The 20,890-nt window shown below is 49.3% G+C and overlaps 2 protein-coding genes across 2 annotated transcripts in view; both read right to left on the bottom strand.

The window, feature by feature from the left end:
- IGLON5 (IgLON family member 5) overlaps positions 1–10,782 on the bottom strand; it is a 38,598-nt gene extending 27,816 nt beyond the window's left edge. The window contains exon 1 of the mRNA XM_007957596.1: positions 10,710–10,782. Coding sequence (XP_007955787.1) covers positions 10,710–10,782 — 73 coding nt within the window. The remainder of the gene's footprint in view (positions 1–10,709) is intronic.
- A 7,117-nt stretch (positions 10,783–17,899) lies between these two features.
- Positions 17,900–20,890, bottom strand: part of SIGLECL1 (SIGLEC family like 1) — a 21,226-nt gene continuing 18,235 nt past the window's right edge. The window contains 2 exon segments of the mRNA XM_042783235.1: positions 17,900–17,920; positions 19,748–19,864. Coding sequence (XP_042639169.1) covers positions 17,900–17,920; positions 19,748–19,864 — 138 coding nt within the window.

Genomic DNA, 20,890 nt, shown 5'->3' with positions numbered 1-20,890 from the left:
GGGCAGGCGCGGGGCCGGGGAGGCGGAGCCGAGGGGCTGCGAGTTGCAGGGAGAGGCCTTTGTTGCAGCCGCCCGGCCTCTACCCCCTCCTGCCCGAGGCGGCCCCGGAACCCCGGGCCTGGGACACTCCTTCTGAGCCCGGCCCGGTCCTCCTTCGCGTCCTTATCTCGTCCTTCTCCTTCACACTCAGGGGTTCAGGTCCTCAGCTGCCCTCAGCCGCCCTCAGACCCAGGAGGCACGGACTCCAGCCCCCTTCTCCCCGGGGCCAGGAGTTCGGGCCCCCAGCCCCCTCCGCCCCCAGGTCTCAGGGAGCCAGAGACCCGCCTCCTGGGGGCCCACAGAGCCTGGATCTACCTTCACGAATAATTGTAACACTGTGACGTTTAGGCAGGACTGTCCTTCCGTCTACCCCCACCTTCAATCCCCAAGATGATGGCGGGAGGACCCAGGGGGACTTGGTGCGGATCTTGGGGGCAGGACGGGGGACCAGCCGTTAACTCAGGTCTTAGATGCAAAGAGCCCAGCGCCCATTCCTTCATTTCACTTCCTTGGCCGTGTGACCTTGGACGAGTCACTTGTATCCCTCCAACTTCACAGAGTCTTCCTCGGCAAGATGGAACAGCCCTGTCTCCCAGGGCTGTTGAATTTTCTTTCTTGAGGACTAATTATCATTTTTCTTGAGATCCTCGTTCGTTGTCATGGAGCTGGTGCCCACTGATGGTGACCCGTGTAGAACAGCCTCACGGGGTTTTCTTGGTTGAAATCTTTACAGAAGCACATTCCCGGGCCTTTTCTTCCGCCGTCCCGCTCGGTGGGTTGGAACCACCAACCTTCAGATTAGCAGTCGAGCCCCAACAGTGTGTGCCACCTAGGGACCTTCCCAAAGTTTCTGAGATGAATAGTTGAGATCCTAGAAGAGATGCTGGCTTCTCCCAGTAGCCCAATGGCCTGGAGTCGTGTTTCTTTCTTCCTAGACTCCGAATGCATCCATTCAGGAACTCAGGTGGTGCAGTGGTTAAAGCTCTTAGCTGCTAACTGAAAGGTCGTTGGTTGGAGCCCACTGTCACCTCTGTAGGGCAAAGATGAGGCAGTCTGTTTTTAAAAAGATTGACAGCCTTGGAGACCCTGTGGGGCAGTTCCACTCTGTCCTCTAGGTGCGCTGTGGGTCAGAATGGACTCCATGCAGTGGGTGTGGTTTGGGCTTTGCTTCTGTGAAGACTAACAGCCTTGGAGACCCTGTGGTGCAGTTCCACTCTGTCCTCTAGGGGCGCTGTGGGTCAGAATGGACTCCACGGCAGTGGGTGTGGTTTGGGCTTTGCTTCTGTGAAGATTGACAGCCTTGGAGACCCTGTGGGCAGTTCCACTCTGTCCTCTAGGGGCGCTGTGGGTCAGAATGGACTCTAGGCAGTGGGTATGGTTTGGGCTCTGCTTCTGTGAAGATTGACAGCCTTGGAGACCCTGTGGGCAGTTCCACTCTGTCCTCTAGGGGCGCTGTGGGTCAGAATGGACTCTAGGCAGTGGGTATGGTTTGGGCTCTGCTTCTGTGAAGATTGACAGCCTTGGAGACCCTGTGGTACAGTTCCACTCTGTCCTCTAGGGGCGCTGTGGGTCAGAATGGACTCTAGGCAGTGGGTATGGTTTGGGCTTTGCTTCTGTGAAGATTGACAGCCTTGGAGACCCTGTGGGGCAGTTCCACTCTGTCACTTGGGGCGCTGTGGGTCAGAATGAACTTGATGGCAGCTAACAACAACTCCATATTCGGGGCACTTTGAGGAGGAAGGTTTTGAAGTCACCCAGTAGAGGCTGTTCTGTTCTTGCTCCCTGCCCCCCCCCCAAAAAAAGTCCCTCCTGACTTCCTCCTCACTTCCGCCTCCCACCCACGTCCAGTCTAGCTACACATCTAACATGAGCCCTACGTCGTAACAGCCATGTGCCTTTTGTTCAAAGTGGTATCTCCGGTCATCACAGTGCCGGGCACATGACAGGGATCCGGGATGGGGAGATGTGGGATGTCCCGGCTCTGCCTTCTACTACTTCCACGGGATGCCTTCTACTCTGTGCACTTTCTCCCGCCCTTCTGCTGGCCTCTGGTCTAAGGCACCACCAGCCGTCTCTCCTTTGGATGACTGTTTGGACTACAGCCTAGCCTTGGCCTCTTGGCTTCCACCTTGACCTCCATTCTGGTCTCCACTTTTCGATCAACAACTACTTAACCCATGAACCAGCCGGTGCCACCGCCCCCCTCCATCACTCACTGAGCTCCGGCCTTTCCGTTCTTTGGACGAACCAAGCTTGTTCCAGCATCAGAGACTTTGCACTTGCTGTTCCTTCTGCCCTGACACCCTTCCCACGAGGCTGGCACATGTCTCTTATCATGTCGGTCCCATCTCCAAGAACCCTTGGCTGACCACTCTACCCAAAGGAACCTGTGCTCCCAGCCCAACGATTCTCTGTCAAAGCTGTTTTGTTTTCTCCGTAGCATTTAAGATTCTCTTCTTTCATCTGTTCACGTCTTTATTTTCTATTTCTTTTCCCTCATGTCACAATTCAAGAATGTAAGCTCTCCTCTAGGATTATTTTTATTTATTTATTTTTTTTGTCTGCTTATGTTCAAGGTCCTATCTGTGAAGCTCATCACCGAGCCTGACACATAATAGCAGCTCAGTTAATATGTGCTGAGGGGATGAGTTCAAAGACTTACTAGCTCCATTTGGACAGATGAGAAAACTACAATTCAGAGAAGAGAAGAGACCTCATCAAAATTCATGCATCTAGGGGGTGCAGAAGTTAGCAGTGTACTGGAGCTGCCTGGAGAAGGCTGACTTGAATTCTTAAGAATTTTGCAAGCTGCATGTTACACCATTAGTAGCTTGGAATTGTCATGGAAGGGAGTATTTACACCGTGGCAATTAGCAAACACTACACACCAGGCCTGCCTTTCTTTCTTTTTTAAGAATCAGTTTATCAGGACACCACTGGACAAAAACCACTCTGATCCAGTGGGAAATGGAAATCCCATTTGACCCAGCAATCCCATTACCAGGTATATATCCTAACAAAGCGAGAGCCAGGACAACAACAGACAGATGCACACCCCTGTTCAGTGCAGCACTACTCACAACAGCAAAGAGATGGAAATTGCCTAAGTGCCCATCAGTGGAGGAATGCATAACAAACTGTGGTCCATACACACAACGGAATACTGTGCAGCCCTGAAGAACAATGTAGAGTCTGCAAAACACTGCATAATGTGGATGAACTTGAATGACATTATGCTGAGTGAAATAATCACAGAAGGACAAATATTGTATTAGTCCACTATTGTAAATAGTCAAGGAAAGGTTTATACATGGAAGGAAACTTTCTTTGTTGGTTATCAGGGGTGGGGAAAAAAAAAAAAAAATATATATATATATAGAGAGAGAGAGAGAGAGAGAGAGAGAGAGAGAGAGAGAGAAATCAATGATTATTAGTGGTTACCATGGGTAGGACGGAGGGGTAAAGGGGAAGCTTTTGTTTGTGGGGCATTGAGTTTATGCTAATTGTTGTTGTTGTTGTTATGTGCCGTCAAGTCGGTCCCGACTCATAGCGACCCCTCCTTGGGTTTCCAAGGCAGTATCACTACAGAAGTAGGATTGCCCAACCTTCCTTCCGAGGAGTGGCTGGTGGGTTTGAACTGCCAGCCTTCTGGTTAGCAGTCAAGTGCTTTAGCCACTATGCTACCAGAGCTCCTAATGCTAATGGTGGTGGAATATTTTGAAAAAGGACAGCAGTAATGGTTGTACAGCATGACAGATGTCATCAATGTCCCTGAGCTGAAAATGGGGCAGTTGCTATGTTGACGAATGTCTTGCTGTGTATGTTTCACCAAAACCAAAACAAAAAGCCATTTTGACTAGAAGGCTATTTCTTGGTCCCCTCTGAAGTCGGGATTGCTCCGAATTGGGACGGGGGCAAGACTCCCTCTTCCCGGGGTGGCCAGTCCCAGGCCTGATGAGAATATGAGTGTCCACCACTTTTTAAGCACTTAGTTATTCATTTAAAAAAAAAAAGTATTATCCCCTTGAAGCCTCATGACATCCTTATGAGGTGAGTCTTATCCCATTTTCACAAACGAGCAAATAAAGACACAGAAAAGTGAAAAAATAAAAATCAAAATAAAAAAATCCCAACACCATAAATATGCAGAAGCTATCTGCCAAACATGTACATGTATCTGAAAAGGAACCTGAATCCAAGATATATAAAGATCTCCTACAAATCAACAACAAAGATACACCTTAATTTAAAAAATGGACAAAAGACTTGAATTGACACAGAAAAAGATATCCAATAAGCACATGAAAAAATACTCAACATCATTAGTCATGAGGATGTCCAATCAAAATTAAAATGATTCATTCACTTAACAACAACAACAACAACAACTCAATCTACTGCCCTTGAGTCAGATTCGACTCATAGCGACCCCTCCTTGGGTTTCCCAGGTGGTATCACTACGGAAGTAGATTGCCCAGCCTTCCTTCCGAGGAGTGGCTGCTGGGTTTGAACTGCCAGCCGTCTGGTCAGCAGTCAAGTGCCTTAGGCACTGCGCCACCAGAGCTCCCACTCACCCACTAGAATGACTAACATTAAAAAAACTGACAATAACAAGTGTTGACAAGGATGGGGAGCATCTGGAACGCTCATACACTGCTTGTGGGAGTGTAAATGGGCATTACTGCTTTGGGAGACGCTACAGTATTTTTCAGTATCTGCTAAAGCTAAACATAAAACATGTATCTCATGACCTAACAATTTCACTCCTAGAGTGAGAACTGAAAACATGCATCCACAGAGTCTTGCATAAGAATATTCATTGCAGCTTTATTCATAGTAGCCCCAAGCTGGAAATAACCAAATGTCCAGTAACGGGTGAATGGGTAAATAAATTATGGGGTATGCCTTCCATGGAAGACTATCAGCAATAAAAGGGAATGAACTACTGATACGTGCTGAGATACGGATGAAGCTCACGGGTAACGTGCAGTGGGAAATGTCAGGCGCAGAAGAGTCCACGCTGTGCACCGGGTCTGTGAATGCACAGGTCACCCCCAGGCAGGGACAGTCTGTGGCATCTGAAGCCAGAAGAGTGTTCACGCTGCTGCGGGGAGGGAGCGGTGTGCAGGGTGGGACACGTTTTACTTCCTGATCGGGATGCTGGTCGCATGGAAGGATGATTATATATTATAGTGTGTGTATCATATCATATCATATCATAGTTTGACTACTAACTGAGAGGTTGGTGCTTCAAAACCATCCAGAGGCCACTTGGAAGAAAGGCCTGGCAATCTGAAGGGAGCACAGTTCTACACGGGGGTCGCCAGGGGCAAATGGTTGGTTTTTAGTGCCTAAGGCACTTGACTGCTAACCAGAAGGCTGGCGGTTCAAACCCACCAGCCACTCCTCGGAAGGAAGGTTGGGCAATCTACTTCCGTAGTGATACCGCCTCAGAAACCCAAGTTGGACTTGGGTCCAACTCGACAACACATAACAACAACAACAATTTATATTCACAAGCATATACATATCTATATATAGAGAGATAAACCCATATAAACCCACTGCCTCTGGGTTGATTCCCACCCACAGCGACCCCCATTGGGTTTTCAAAGCTGTAAATCTTTATGGAAGTCGATTGCCTCCTCTTCCTCCCACAGAGCAGCTGGTGGGTTTGAACCGCTGACCTTCTGGTTGACAGCCAAATGTCTTACCCACTGTGCCACCAGAGCTCCATATATATATTTCCATCAAGCTGTAACACTTAAGAGACGTGCCCTTTGTGTACGTGAAACCTCAGTACCAGGGAAGTAAATGAGTTGTCCGCGTTGACAAACGCCCATCAAACGGTTTATCTCCAGAGCTTGTGTTAGTAACCACTACGCCACGTTCTCTCTCACTATTGATCGAGACCTTTGCTAAGTGCTTATGCTCTAAGCCGTTTCCATCTATTAATAAAACCCCAAAACCCAAACCGGTTGCTGACCAGTCAACTCTGACTCATCTAACAACCCCATAGGACAGAATAGACCTGCTCTTAGGGTTCCCACAGCTGTAAATCTTTAGGGAAGCCAATGGTCTCATCTTTCTCCCACAGAGTGGCTGGTGTGTTCACACTGATGACCTTTCGGTGAGCGGCGCCACCAGCACTCCCTAATAGACACGTTGGTTAAACAGCTCATTTAACCGTCAACCAATGCCAACAGTCCTGAGTCCTGAAGCGGGAGGAGAGTGGGGTGCAGATTGTGGGTGCGGAGTGGAAGCACGCGGTCCACAGCAGAAGGGGCCTCAGGCCTGGGCAGCCTGGCTCCTCACACACGGACGGCTCTGGGGAGGCCCCCATGAGGCACCCCTCCCTCCCCTGAGCAGGCCAGGTGCTGGCTGCTTCCTTGGGACCCCGATCACTGGCTGTGATGTGGGACACTCTGCTGAGACCCAGAGCTGACAGTGGTGGTCCTTCCTCAAATGCCTTCCATGGGTCCCTCAGAGTAAAGCCTCGGCTCTTCAACCTGGTACCCAAGACCTCAAACTGGACCCAGCTCCCCTTCCTGGTACTCCCAGGCCACTCACACCCTATTCGCCATCACAGTGGACTATTTTCTGTCTCTTGGAATATTTTAGGCTCACTATATGCTATGGGGGAGCTCTGGTGGTGTGGTGGTTAAATGCCCGGCTACGAATCAGAAGGTCGGTGGTTCAAATCCACCAGCCACTCCATGGGAGAAAGATACAGCAGCCTGTTTCTGTAAAGAATTATAGCCTTGGAGACCCTGTGGGGCAGTTCCACTCTGTCCTCTAGGGGCACTGTGAGTCAGAATGGACTCCAGGGCAGTGGGTGTGGTTTGGGCTTTGCTTCTGTGAAGATTGACAGCCTTGGAGACCCTGTGGTGCAGTTCCACTCTGTCCTCTAGGGGCGCTGTGGGTCAGAATCGACTCCAGGGCAGTGGGTTTGGCTTGGTTTAGGATGTGTTTGTCATGACTCAGAAACGACTCCAGGACAGTAGGTTTGGTTTGGGTTTTGCTTCTGTGAAGATTCACAGCCTTGGAGGCCCTCTAGGGCACTTCGACTCTGTCCTCCAGGGTCACTGTGGGTTGGAATTGACTCGATAGCATTGGGTTTGGGTTATGTGTTATGGATTGAATTGTATCCCCAAAAAATATGTGTTGTCAATCCCAGCCTAAGCCTGTGGTTATAACCTCATCTGGGAATGGACTGTCTTTTTCATGTTAATAAGGCAGGATTAGTGTAGGGTGTGTCTTGAGAGTCAGTCTCTTACAAGATATAAAAGGAGCAGAACTGGCCTAGCCACATGAAGATCTCCAAGGAACCAGGAAACTGAAGCTGAAGAGCCAAGGACCTTCTCCCAGAGCCAAGACAGATAGGAAGACTTCCCCCAGAGCTGGTGCCTGGAATTTGGACCTCTAGCTTCCTAACCTGTGAGAAAATAAATTTCTGTTTCTAAAAGCCACCCCCTTGTGGTATTTCCGCTATGGCAGCCCCAGGTAAGTAAGTCACCAAGCCTCTGTGCTTTCGTCCAGGCTGTTCCTCGGCCTGGAGCGCCCTTCCCTCCCTTCTGTGTCTGCTGAATACCAACTCAACCTTCCAGGTCCCTTTCAAATATCATACATACTTGGGTACGTGTTCCTCTCAGCTGACTCCACCTGGCTGGGGACCTGTGGGGGGTGCAAGAGGCTAGGTGCTCAACTGCTGGTCCAAAGGTTGGCTTTGGGAACCCGCTCAGAGTGCCCCAGAAGACAGGCCTGGCATTCTGCTTCCGAAAGTCTACAGCCTTGGAAACCCTCTGAAGTGCAGTTCTGCCCCACACATGTGGGGTTGCCTAAGTGGGAACTGACTCCCCGGCTGCTAACTGCCACCTGACCTCTGAGCCACCCCACACTGTCTGCTCAGACACAACACTGAGACCTTTAGACATTCCTCCTTGCAGTGAGTGGAGTCGCTGGTGTTGCAAACAGTAAACACGGCATGTGGTTGGTAACCAAAAGGCTGGCAGTTCGAGTCCACCCACTCAGTCTTTGAAAACCCTGTGAAACTTGCTTCTACTCTGACACTCCTGGGGTCGCCAGGAGTCAGACCCACTTGGTGAACGGCTCCTGGTTTGAGGGAGTGTGGTGTTAAGTTTGGTCAGTAGGGGCGCTGCACAGACAGTGAAGGAACAACAAAGCTTCGTTTCCCGGATGTTTTCCGTTGGCTTCTTGCTCCCCGCTCACAACTGCCAGTGGTGCCCCCCACACCAAGTTTCAGTGGCGTCCACGCGGCTTCTCTGAGGACAGCCTCCCTCCCAATGTGTCTCGCAGGTGGCCGGGATCCAGTGCCCCAGAGTCCAAGCACAAAGACACATGCTCTCACACGCCCCTGCGGTGACTGACAAGGCCTCTCCCAGACCTGACACTGTGCAACTCGGGGGAGGCAGGTTACAGTGGTGGCCCTGGCCACTGTCGATTTTCCCAGACCTAGCAGGGTGCAGGACACACAGCGGACCCGAGAGAAGGAGCCATTGGGGAGTGGGAGGAGGAGGCTGGACCACGCGGCGCCTAGCAGGTCCCTTCCCCATCCCAGTCTTCCTGTCTCAAAAAACAGGCAGGTGCAATCCTGTCGGGCCTGGTTTTTCAGCTGCCATTGGGGTGACTGTGAATCGTGGTGCCCCTGCGTTGCAGGGCTGAACTGCCCCACTGGGTTTTCAGGGCTGTGACTGAGTGGAACCGGATCACCAGCTCTTCCACTGGCACAGCCTCTCGGGGGGTTTGGGTCCCCAATCTTTCCGTCTGAGCACTTACTCACTTCTCTACCAGGACTCCTCCTACTGGGCTTGGCTCCCAAGACGCCCTAATGTGTGCAGCAGCCAGGAGGAGCAAGGGTCAGTCACCTGGACAGTGCAGCCAGGGATCAGACCTAGCTCTGCCCTCAGGCTGGGTGGTTCTGGGAAGGACCTTCCCCTTTCTGAACCTCAGATTCCTAGTTGGTGGGAAGGGGACTGACTTCCTGGGTGTCGCGCACTATGACCTGAACGGTTGACCATTCGAACTCACACGAAGGTGCTTCAGGAAGCAGGCTGGGTGACCTGCTCCTGAAAGGCCACGCTCTTGAAGGCCCCACGGGGCAGTCTGCTCTGCACACGTGGGGTCCCCCTGAGTTGGAACCGACCTGATGACCCCAACAACTGTAAGGTGCTGGGGTAGTTCCTGTCCCACAAAGTTGAGGTGTGGCCTTGGCTGATCTGTTTCCTTTCAGGCCAAGAGCCCTGGTGGTGCAGCACTTAAGCACTTGGCTGCTAACTGAAAGGTCAGCAGGTCGAACCCACCAGCCATTCCATGGGAGAGGCAGCCTCCTTCCATAAAGATGATAACCTTGGAGACCCTGTGGGGCAGTTCCACTCTGTCCTCTAGGGGCGCTGTGGGTCAGAATGGACTCCAGGCAGTGTGTGTGGTTTGGGCTTTGCTTCTGTGAAGACTGACAGCCTTGGAAACCCTGTGGTGCAGTTCCACTCTGTCCTCTAGGGGCACTGTGGGTCGGGATTGACTAGACAGCAATGGATAGCCTGTGATAAACCATAACCGTGAGTATACCAGCATTCAATAAGTTCTTTGAGTCCTTGTAATGACTTGTCAAAGGGAAGGTGGTCTCGGGAATCCCTTAACTTTCAACTGATGTCAGAAGTAAGGGTGGCCTTGTGGACTGTGTCCTCTAACTTTGCAGTCCCTGACCCAGGACCTGGCGTGTGGGTGGCTTTGGGGAATGCTGGTGGTCTATATCAGAGAGTGAATCTTTTCATACTCTTCTCCACCTTGGAAACTCATCCTCAGCCTTCCAGACCAAAGCCTCTTCCCAGTGCCTGTTTTCACCCAGGTTGTTTGTCCTTGCCAATATGTTTGCCTTCGAAATAATGCCCCCTCATTTTGGCACAAGGTTGGTGTAGGGAGAGTGTCTTCTCCATATCTTTCTGATCAGATTTGCAAATCGGAGGTATACATATGGCTTTTATATGACTCATGCTGCTTTAAAACAGAAAAACATGTTTTGAATTCGAGCGTGTTTGAAACAAGACATTTCATGCTGAAATCTGGATTTCCAGAATTCTCCTGAAAAAATAAGATCTGGAAATAGCAGCCCCGCAGTCTGCTCAGGGGACGAGGAGTCAGAGCAGAATTCACTGCCGTTAGTTAGTTATTCCCTTTCGATGGAGCACCTACTCCCAAGCTGCGTGTGGCCCCCACCGTGCCGAATACACTCACTTTGTTACCTGCTGTGGTGGGATTCGGAGTTTACAGGCTCTGTGTTACAGCCTCGTAAGGTCAGGAGAAAATGGCAGGGCAGAGGAAGCTGCCCCAAGAACCAAGAGTCCTGGGTCTCAGAGTCCCGACCAAGTGGTCTGAGGTGCTGTGAGCCTCACTTCCTCTGCTTGCAACACAGGAGTGGGTGGAAGCGGGTTCTGTACCCGCAATGTCCCTGCAGAGAGACCCCGGGGTTTTCCTTGGTGTCTGAGCCACGTCTTCTATGGCTCTCGGTTCTTCTCGGTGTAAAGTACTGAAACCATCTGACTGCAGAAGAGTCATGTGTCACTGTGGGTTCTCAGTGCTCCGTGCAGCCTCTGTGACGGTCCACCTCCTAGTCCTGCTACTTCCTTCCTTCCATGTAGGACCTGTGCTCTTACGTGTTGGCCTCCCTGCTGAGACCACACGCTCCTCGAAGGCAGGATCACACGTGTCTGAGAGGGAGTCGCTCATGCTCGGTAGGTCTGTGCAGCTCTGACCGGGCTGGTGGATCCATGTGTGTGGGAGCCATGTGTGTGTCATGATTCCCATCTGCCTTTGAGCGTCTACTGTCTTCCTTCTCTCTCAGGGGCCGGAGACTGTGGAGAACCAGACCCTGCTGTTTCTCTACCTTGGAGAAGCCGCCCCACCCCACACACATACCCAGGACTCTCAAAAACAGTGATCTAACTAACTTCTTTAGGTGTCCCTGGGTGACATAAGTGATTAAGAGGTACACTATCGGCCCAAAGGTTGGTGGTTCGAACCCATCCAGAGGCACCCTGGAAGAAAGGCCTAGTGATGTGGTTCTGAAAAGTCCCAGCTTTGAAATCCCACGGAGCAGTTCCACCTGCACACGGGGAGCGCAACGAGTCAGAACGGAGTCAACGGCAACTAACAACAACAAACCCCAGCTCCTTCTAACCTTTTCTAGGACACTCCTGGGTGAGGGAGGTTCATGCGTGTCTGCCTCCGCTGGGGAAAGGGCCAGGAAAGAAGAAATGGCTGGAAATTTAGGAGACGGGGGAATGAATAATAGAGCGTGGTTCCTCAGGAGGCAGACACATGGATCCCCAAGCAAAGATGTGGATCAAACCTTGAGCAGGAAGAGAGACGCTTGTTCTCTCACAAAGGAAGGAGACAAGACCAGTGGTGAGAGCTTTGTCGTGCGGGGCCGCTGTTCAGTTAGGCCCAGCCCTGGCTCTCCATCTCAGTCATGCATTATAATAAGCTGAGGAGCTTGTGGCGAGCACAGACTAGCTGGACTCTGACCTTAGGGGATTGGGTTCATAGATCTGGGGGCCCAGGAATCTCTCTCTTTAGGGAGCACCTTTGGTGACGCTGACAGGTCAAGCTTGATCTCTGGCCTCAGGTGTGCTGTGGCCATGCTGGTTGAGGGCCTGGACACGGTCAGACTGGCCAGCAACCTACCTTTCAATGGGCAAGTGAGGTCTGAGCCTCAGATTTCCTGAGGAGCTCTGCCTCCTTCAGCCACTCTGGCTTCTTGAGGACTGGGGCCTCTTTGGTCTTCAGAATTTGGCTTTCCTTCCGCCATTTAAGCATCTTCTTTCTAAAGCAGTGAGCCCCGCAATTAGGGCTGTGCTCTGCTCCCCCTTGGTTCCCAGGAGGTACCCCAGGCTACAGGTCAGAATATCGAGCTCCCCTCTGTAAGGCCTCCACACCTAGACTGATGTCACTATTTACACCTTGGCCCTCAGTGACCACGCACTGATGGGAGAAAACATCATACAGCAATGAGAGCTGGCACCAGTAGCAATGAACCACTTCCAGCCCCGAATTAACCACTTCCAGCCCCAGTGGGCCTTTGCTGCTGCTCTCCTTGTCCTTTAACAGATCCTGCTCCTTCTCCTCAAAGATTATCCAACCACACCCTCCACCATCACCGTGTTCCTCAAACCCCTTGGCCCTCACTCCTGCCCCTGCCCATATCACTTTCAACAGATGACTTGGTTGTGAAAAAAGAAGCCACTGAGTGGGAGGACCTCCTCTTTCTGCTCTCAGCCCACCCACCCCAATCCAATACTCAATCTAAAGGTGAGAAAGAAAAAGGCAGAATGTTTGCTACTGGATTTCGAGAGGTAAGGATAATGGATTGCCTTAGAAGCATTGTTTCAGTGGTGTGAAGCTGGAGACAGAGGCAAAGGGCTGAAAAGTGTACAGACAATAAGAATCAGGAAGTGAGTGTAAGCTATTCTCTGAAAAATACTGGATGACCCATAAGGGAGTTTGTAGGGGGAGGTGTCTGCACTTTCATGCCCTTTAGAGAAAGAGCCAGTAAAGAAAGAAAGAATGAAAATTTAGGAGACAGAGGGGATGATTAATGGAATGTGGTTTCATTAGGAGGAGATGGATCTCAAGGAGGTGGAGGAGGTGGATCCTAAGGAGGCGGAGGAGAAGGCTCTCAAGGAGGTGGAGGAGATGGACTCTGAAGCAGAGCAGGTGTATCTGACCTTGGACAGGAAGAGGTATGTCTTTTTTCTCTGAAAAAGGCAAAGAATCAATCGTCTATGCCAATGGGAGTAACTTTGCAGGTGTTGGAAGTCACTATTTTTCCTCTTTGAAGTAGGTAAGCTTTATTGCTAAGAGAGAGGAGACAACAGGGTTGGTGAAAATAGGAAAACGTCTGGATTACTGCCTCGGTAATGTGCTTGAGAGGGAAGATGTAAGGGCGTATGAGAAGCACTGACAGCTCCCCAAGGATGGACATTCTGAAGGGGCAGAGTTCTCTTAGAATCTCTCGTGTACAGACCTCTAACCTAGTGCTTGTTTGCTTGTCTATTTAAATAGAAAATACAGGAGGGGGTCACATGTTGATATGGGCGAGGGGAGGGGTGGTATGGAAAGAGTCTGTGACAAGCACGGTGACAATAGGGAAAGGGAGGACACAGAAATGTGCACAAAGATACAGACAATGGAGGCAAATACTATTGCATGCACAACACGGCATTACCAGCAGCACCAAACACTACCCTATGGGTAAATGCATAGACAGGTGAGAAGATCAGGTGGGGGTAGGCGAACAGGAATATACCCTAGGCCAAGGATAGACTTGGCTGAAGACAGTTTTACATATGCACTTGTGCTATAAAATTAGCCACATACACTACAGAAGGTTGGGCAATCTACTTCCATAGTGATACCGCCTTGGAAACCCAAGGAGGGGTCGCTATGAGTCAGGGCTGACTTGACGGCACATAACAACAACACAACAACAACACACTACAGAAGCAACAGAAGACAGGGATGGAGAAGCTCCTCAGATATAACCAAACACCTGGAGGGAGAGAATCACTGGGCCTGAGGACTTGAGACCATAGTTTCAAGGGACATCACACTCAATTGGCACAACACAGTACATAAAAATCTTGTTATACATCCTACTTCGGTGAGCAGAAACTGGGGTCTTAAAAGCTTTCGGGTGGCCATCTAAGATGCAACTATTGATCTCCTCTTACCTGGAGCAAACAAGAGTGAAGAAAACCAAAGTCATTTGGAAACAGTTAGTCCAAAGATATTATGGACCATGAAGATCTCAGCCTTCATGATCCCAAGACCAGAAGAACTAGATGGTGCTTGGCTAACAATGCCAAACACTCAGCAAGTGATCAAAATTGGAGATCTTGGATAGAGTAGGAGGAAAAATGTGGACACAAAAATGACCAGAATTACTGGTCAGACAGAGACAGAGACTGGTGGAACCCCCAAAACTATGGCCCTGGGTTATCTTTTGGGGCCTAGAAATGGACTTACTCCCATGGACTGGTTCTCAGCCCAACAGCAGAAAGACCTACATGCAGGACACCTACCCCAGGGAGATGCACCAACCTACCCTAGGGAGATGCACCCCTTAGATCAATCAACCACAACACATGGGAGGGAAAGCTGGACAGACAGGAATGCATAGATAAGAAGGGCACAGGGAGGAGGTAGTCACAGGGATGGGAGAGGAGGAGAGTTTTTTTAGGTTGGGAATTGTAACTGGGGCCATGAAATTAAATGTGCATGAACTGTTGAATGTAAAACAAATTGCTTTGTAAATCTGCACCCAAAGCACATTTTTTTTTAAAATAAATAAATACAGGAGACAGAGTGGGAGGAAAAAAAGACAGTCTAACAATCATTAAATAAGACTTCCATAATGAAAGGGTCAATATATGAAGACATAGTAATTGATGAATTTCAGGAAATAATAAAAGATGCAACACACAGATTAAAGAGGCCAGACAGAAAAAAACAAATAATAATATAAAATAATTAAAAACTACAAGTAAATCACATCAGAATGAAACTTTTAGTGCAAATACCTACAAGTCCAGGAGGCTATGGGAGCCCTGAAGAGGCACCCAGCCTGGGTGAGAGGTCAAAGAAGGGGCACATGACGCCAATGTTGTGATATGAGTCCCAAGTGATGAGTTAACAACAGAGAGTGCCTAAGGCACTTGACTGCTAACTAGAAGGCTGGCAGTTCAAACCCACCAGCCACTCCATGGAAAAAAGTTTGAGGAACCTACTTCTGTAGTGATACCGCCTTGGAAACCCAAGGAGGGGTTGCTATGAGTTGGATCCGACTTGACAGCAGTGAGTTTGAGAGTAAGAGAGGGAACAGAGATGAGAGATGGAGTGTAGAGAAGACAGGCACCCAGACAGAGGACATAGTCTCAGCAAAGGTGCAGGACAAGAAAGAGTGTCATCTGCCAGGAAAACAGGCAAGTTGGTGTTATGGAAGTTTAAAGTGCGAGGGAGGAGCAAAGCAATTGAAACTTGTGAGGCAGAACTGCGGAAATGCCAGAGACAAATTTATCTTAAAAGCAGAATCAGGAATAGACATTATTTTCAAAGGAGTAACAGGCGAGATTTACAGCTGACTTTTCTTCAGTGACAACGGAAGCAAGAAACAGTGGAACGTTATGTTCAAGAGAGAAGATAAATGCCAACCCAGTATTGCAAACCTGGCAAAGATATATTTCCAGGCAAGGGGAAGATGCAAACAGAAATCAAGAGTGTTTGCTACCAGGAAACCAGTGCTACAGGCTTTCGAGAATATACTTCAGGACAGGAATGATTATGGATGGATGGTCAGGGATGCAAGAACGAACCGAAGGAAGAAACGGTAAAGACATACAGTAAAAAGGGATGGGAGTTAGAAGGACATTGAGAGAATTCATAGAGAATATTTATGTGCCTGAAAACCTATGAATCAAAAATTAGAATTATAACTAGAAATATTTTATCTGAATGATGATAAAACACTTCATGTTAAAATTTGCAATTTGCAGCTAATGCTGTGCTTAGCGGGAAATTTACAGCTTGAAGTGAAAATATTGCAAGAGAAGAATGGCTGAAAATTAATGACCTAAGAATGCATATCAAGAAAGCAGACAAAGTAAAATAAACTGTGAGCAAATATGAGGAGGGAAATAACAGAAGTAAATGTGGTAGGCTCGGAGACAAGCTTGCTGATGAACTGAACTTGGGTACTTACACGAGGAGGATGAGGAAGAGGAAGAGCAGGGCTGATGCAATGGCCCCGTACACGATGCCCTGGATAAGCCCTTTCATGAACGTACTGGAACTGTAATTCTTATCTGGAACCAGAGGAAAGAGAGACAAGGTTTTTCTCCTTACGGTTTTGAAGTCGGAGCCACAGTTCGACTCTTCCTTCTGGCCCTATGCAGCATCTCACCCTGGTTCTCATGCACTGTCTTTCTAACCCAGTCACTGTTAGCTCACTTGGTATCAGGAAGATGCTTGATGTGTGGATTCCATATTGATTCTTCCCCTCACAGTGAAGGCTCGTGACCACTTCTGGCTTCCCAAGTGAGATGATGGTGCTGTTGGCCCAGAAGGCAAATGTGACCGACGTCACTTGGAGGACGTCATGCATGCTGTTCACGTCCACAGGAACATCTCCCATCCGCCACTGCACGGAGGGGGTGGGGATCCCGTGGAAGGAGCAGCTGCACTGCAGTGTCCTTCCCCAGGAACAAGAGAAACCGAGCAGCCTGGGGCGCGCTGTGGGGACGGAGGGTCAGGGGTCAGCAAGGGAGCCTGACATCCCTGCCCCACCTCCTCCAGGTCCCAGCCATCTGCTGCCTTCTGACTCACAAGGAGCTTCAGAAGGACATTCTAGATGCCAAGAGACGCTAGGCCTCCCAGACAAGTGCCCCCTTCTCCTCCTCCCTCACACTTGAGTTCAGGCCTCACCTCTGGCCTTTTGGTCCCAGAGGCCATGAGAAGGTGCAACAAGTCCTCAGATTTCCTCCCTCCAGGGCTCAGGTCTTTCTCTGAGACACACCATTTCTCCTAGACTCTGGGCCCTTCCCCTGCCCACCAGCACTCACAAACCACATGAATCATGACTGTGGCACGACTTCTGCTCAAGTTAGATAAGGAGAAGTTTGAGTGACATCCGAGGGTGGTGCCATGGTCCTCAGACTTCGGGGTGAAGTGCAGCCCTGAGGAGGAGGCGTTACTGGAGACAGCTGTGTTGGAGGATGTGGTGGGCCCTTTCCGGGTGGGGAAGAGGGCTTGGCTCTCTTTGCAGGCACCTTTGACGGTACAGATCAGGGTTACAGGTTCTCCAGCTGTAAGAATTTCGGGGATGTGGGGCTCTGGTTTCTCGGTCCAGTCTGCAGACAGAGAATGAGGACTCAAAACCTGGTAAGTGACCCTCATGGGCACTTCGCCGCTGCACAGTATTTCTAAGTTACCAAGTGCTTTTCCACCCATTAGCTCATTTGGTGGCACCAACAACCTTATGGAATATGGGGTCGTTATTTTTTGGGTGGCTTTTTACAAATAAATTTCCTTTCATTGTGTGAAAGTTTCAAGACTGATGGTGAGTGAATTTTCTGAGGATCTACTTTGCCTATGAACTCTACCTGCCCTCCTTCAAGGGAGACTTCCCAGCCTCAGCTCCTACTCTCCCTCCCTCTAGCCCTTCCTCCCACCTCCATCTCTCCCCTTAGGCTCTGCTCCTTGTTAGCCCAAGATGTGATCTACTTCCTGTATCTTAATGTCTGGATGCTGGTGGGCATGTCACTTCTCCTTTCCTTGCTGTTCCTAATTGGAAAAAGAAAGCTGCCAATTGTATGTTTACTGCACCATTACTGTAAAAATTAAGTGGCCCGATGTGTTGCAAAGCCCAGTGCTCAGTGAAATAAAAGCCACACAATTGCCAGACCACATCTGGATTTCCTTCATTCCAAAGCACTTGTTGCCTGAGACTGAATGTCACCTGACTCAAGTAGTGTGATATTCTCCCTCAGGGATGTACTTCTTTGCTCTCCTAGCTCTGCATAGAACAAGTATGTCTTGTTGTCCCTTTCGAGTGCATCCTGGGTCAGCTGGGTACAGCCTTGTTCTTCAAGATTCCCAGTATCATGGACTATGTCCTTGGTGTTATGACCTAGAGTCGTGTTGGGGTTATTTGTAGCTACGAGGGAGCTGATGTTCTTATTCAGCCAGTAGCCCACAATCACGGGCTTGCTTGAGGATCCTTCAGGAAATTCAAACACGCAAGGGATTATAATGCACAGCCCCTCTTCCTCTGGTATCTTTCTGACTTCCATCAAAACTTGAGAAAGTGACTCTGTGAAGAGAGATTCAAGTTGAAAACCAGACTCACCCTAGTGTCCCCTGGCATCCTGCCTGTGCATTGAAGGATTAACTTTGCTAAGAAAAGTTTAGTTCTTGCCCAGATCCTGGGAGATAACTTCTAAGCCCTCAGAATGTCCTGTCTGATGAGAGCGTCTTTGTTTATTGGAAGCCTTGGGTCCCACCAGATAGTCTATGCTAGCAATGGGACTTATGGTGGTGGCCTTGAGCCATGTGGTATCAGTTTGACTTCTGGAGTGGCTAGAGACTCAGGTCAGTTCAAGTGGGTGGTCAGCCATGTCTACATGACCAACTCCCCAATTAAAACCCTGGACAGCAAGGCTCAGGTGAGTTCCTGGGTCGGCAGTATGATGCATGTTTTCACACATAATTGCTGGGAGAAGTAGGCTTTGTCCATGACTCCACTGGGGAAGGACACCTGAGAGCTCAGGCTGGGTGTCTCCCGGATCCTATCCTGTGCCTCTTCTCTTTGCTGATTTTAATCTAGATCCTTTCGCTGTAATAAACTGTAACTGTGACTATATAATGGTCTGAGTTTTGTTCATCTTTGTAGTGAATCACTGAACCTGAAGGTGATTTGGGGGATTCCCCAAAGCAGCACCGCAAGCGGACCTACCTACTGTTTTTATTTGTTGTGTTAGGGGTATCTTGTGACCCGGGCCATGTCACATCCTCTCTGAATCCTAGTTTCTCTATCACAATAATTAATGTAATCATACTAATGTTGTGTGAATTAAAGATTATAATTACAGAAGTACAGGCCCTCGTAATAGTAACTGCGGATTGTGACTTAGCTGTTGGCTCTCAGGGAACACCTTCCTCTTTTCTTATCCATTTCCTGAATAACAGGTTTCTCGTGCAAAACAACAACAACAAAAAGGGTAGATTGGTTCCTGAGTCCATCTCTAGTGATGATGGTAGTGATAACAGCGCACATGAACTTTCACAGATTTCCCAGCGTCTTCATAAATGTTTGCTTAAGCCATCCTCATCATGGTTTTATTATTGCCCTCCTAAATATATGGGGAAACTGAGACTCAGAGATATTATAGGTTTTACCCAGAATCCTGGTGGTACCATAGTAAGCACTCAGCTGCTGACCCAAAGGACCCTTCTAGCGGCTGCATCGGAGAAACACTTGATCATCTGCTTCCATGAAGGTTACAGCCTAGAAAACCCTATGGGGGAGTTCTACTCAGTCACGTGGGGTCTCTCTGAGTCAAAAACTCATTCAATGGCACCTAACAACAACCAGCACCTGAGGTCATAGGTCAAGGAGTAATGGCACCAGGCCTGGGGCCCAGCTTTCTGCACTCTGTCCAGTGCTCTAGCCGTCAGGGGTCTTGATGCACTTGGTTCTGGCCACCACCCTGTCTCTTGTCTTTAAGATGGGAAGTAGTAACAACCACCACACAGGTGATGACCTATGAGAGGGTACATGTGGACACAATTATTACTTAAGTCCTAGAAAGGAAGAGTGCAGCATTAAGATGTAACTTCTGGGCACTGTATTAGAAAAAATGTTGAGTGATTTTGGAGAAGCTGCTTAATCTCTCAAAGTCCATGTATTGTCCACCAAATGGGGTGACACTTTCTCAGGAAGTTGTTGGGTAGATTAAATGGGACACAGGATGGGTCATAATGCCAACCAGACAGTGTACACAGAGAAGATGTCCATGACTTGTTAACCCAGTACCTAATTCTTCATGTCCTCACCTCTTCATCTTAACTCAGCCCGTATTTTGCCTCACACCCACCCCCGGCTCCTCAAACCCCTCCCACCCTGCCACTCGTCACTCACCCAGCCATAACAGGGACAATACCATCGGCAGCGACAGGATCTCAGGGACACGACAGGATCAGGGACTGTCTCGGTGTCAACCGTGGCCCCAGATCCAGGGGACCCGGAGAGCAGAATCTGGAGTGGATGAGGAGAAGAAGGGATGCAGGAGGAGGAATGGGGCAGGGCCAGAAGCAAGCTCACTGCTTACGAGGCACTCTTGTCTCTTTGATCACCTTTAAGGCCTGTTTACCTTGTGAGTTAGGACCAGGTGCTGTAGAGCTTCAAGGGCAGGACAGCATCCCCATGACTCTCTGTGAAGCCCCAACACCATGTACGTTTTCTCTCTCCCTGTCCCCTCCCCCTTTGATAGGCCTCGGATGTCAGGCTGAGGAACTCGGACTCTCTCCCAAGTCAATGGGGGAGCCATGGAAGCCATGGGAACCAGGATGGAGCAGAGTGAGGTTTGTGTGTCAGAAAGATCCCCTGGGTCAGCATTGAGGGGACCTTGGTCCAGGACAAAGATGATGAAACCTGAGGGACAGTGTTACGGAGAAGAGGGAATACACTGAAGAGATATCAGGGAAAGGAAAGATGTTCCTATGGTTGACAGCACAGATTGCCATCTTCCCTGCCATGGACTCCTCACTCTCCGTGATTTTGCCCCACACCTATGCCATCTCCTCTCCCACTTCCTTTCCTGTGTCTCTGCCCCTTCTTTCCTTGTCAAAGAGAACAATGTGTCCTTGTGTCCTACCTCTGAATGTGTATCCAGAGCACTTCTCTTTACATGGCATCTTCCCGCAATCCACTCTTACCTCTTTTTTCAAGTCCAGTCAGGTGTTACTTCCTCCTGGTAGTCTCCCTGGGGATATCCTCCAAGGGGACACTGCATGGTTTAAAATCAGGAAGGGAGTGCGTCAGGGTTGTATCCTTTCACCTTACCTATTCAATATGCATGCTGAGCAAAATATCCAAGAAGATGGACTATACGAAGAAGAACATGGCATCAGGGTTGGAGGAAGGCTCATTAACAACCTGAGATACACAAGTGACACAACTCTGCCTGCTGAAAGTGAGGATGACTTGAAGCACTTACTGGTTAAGATGAAAGACTACAGTGTGCAGTATGGATCAGAAAAAAAAAAACAAAAACAAAAAACA

Source organism: Orycteropus afer, unplaced genomic scaffold (genome assembly GCF_000298275.1).
Source record: "Orycteropus afer afer isolate SDZICR_OR568_19922 unplaced genomic scaffold, OryAfe1.0 scaffold00765, whole genome shotgun sequence".
Taxonomy (NCBI): Eukaryota; Metazoa; Chordata; class Mammalia; order Tubulidentata; family Orycteropodidae; genus Orycteropus; species Orycteropus afer.
Note: the sequence above shows the minus strand (reverse complement) of the source record. Positions and strands in the feature narration are given on the sequence as shown.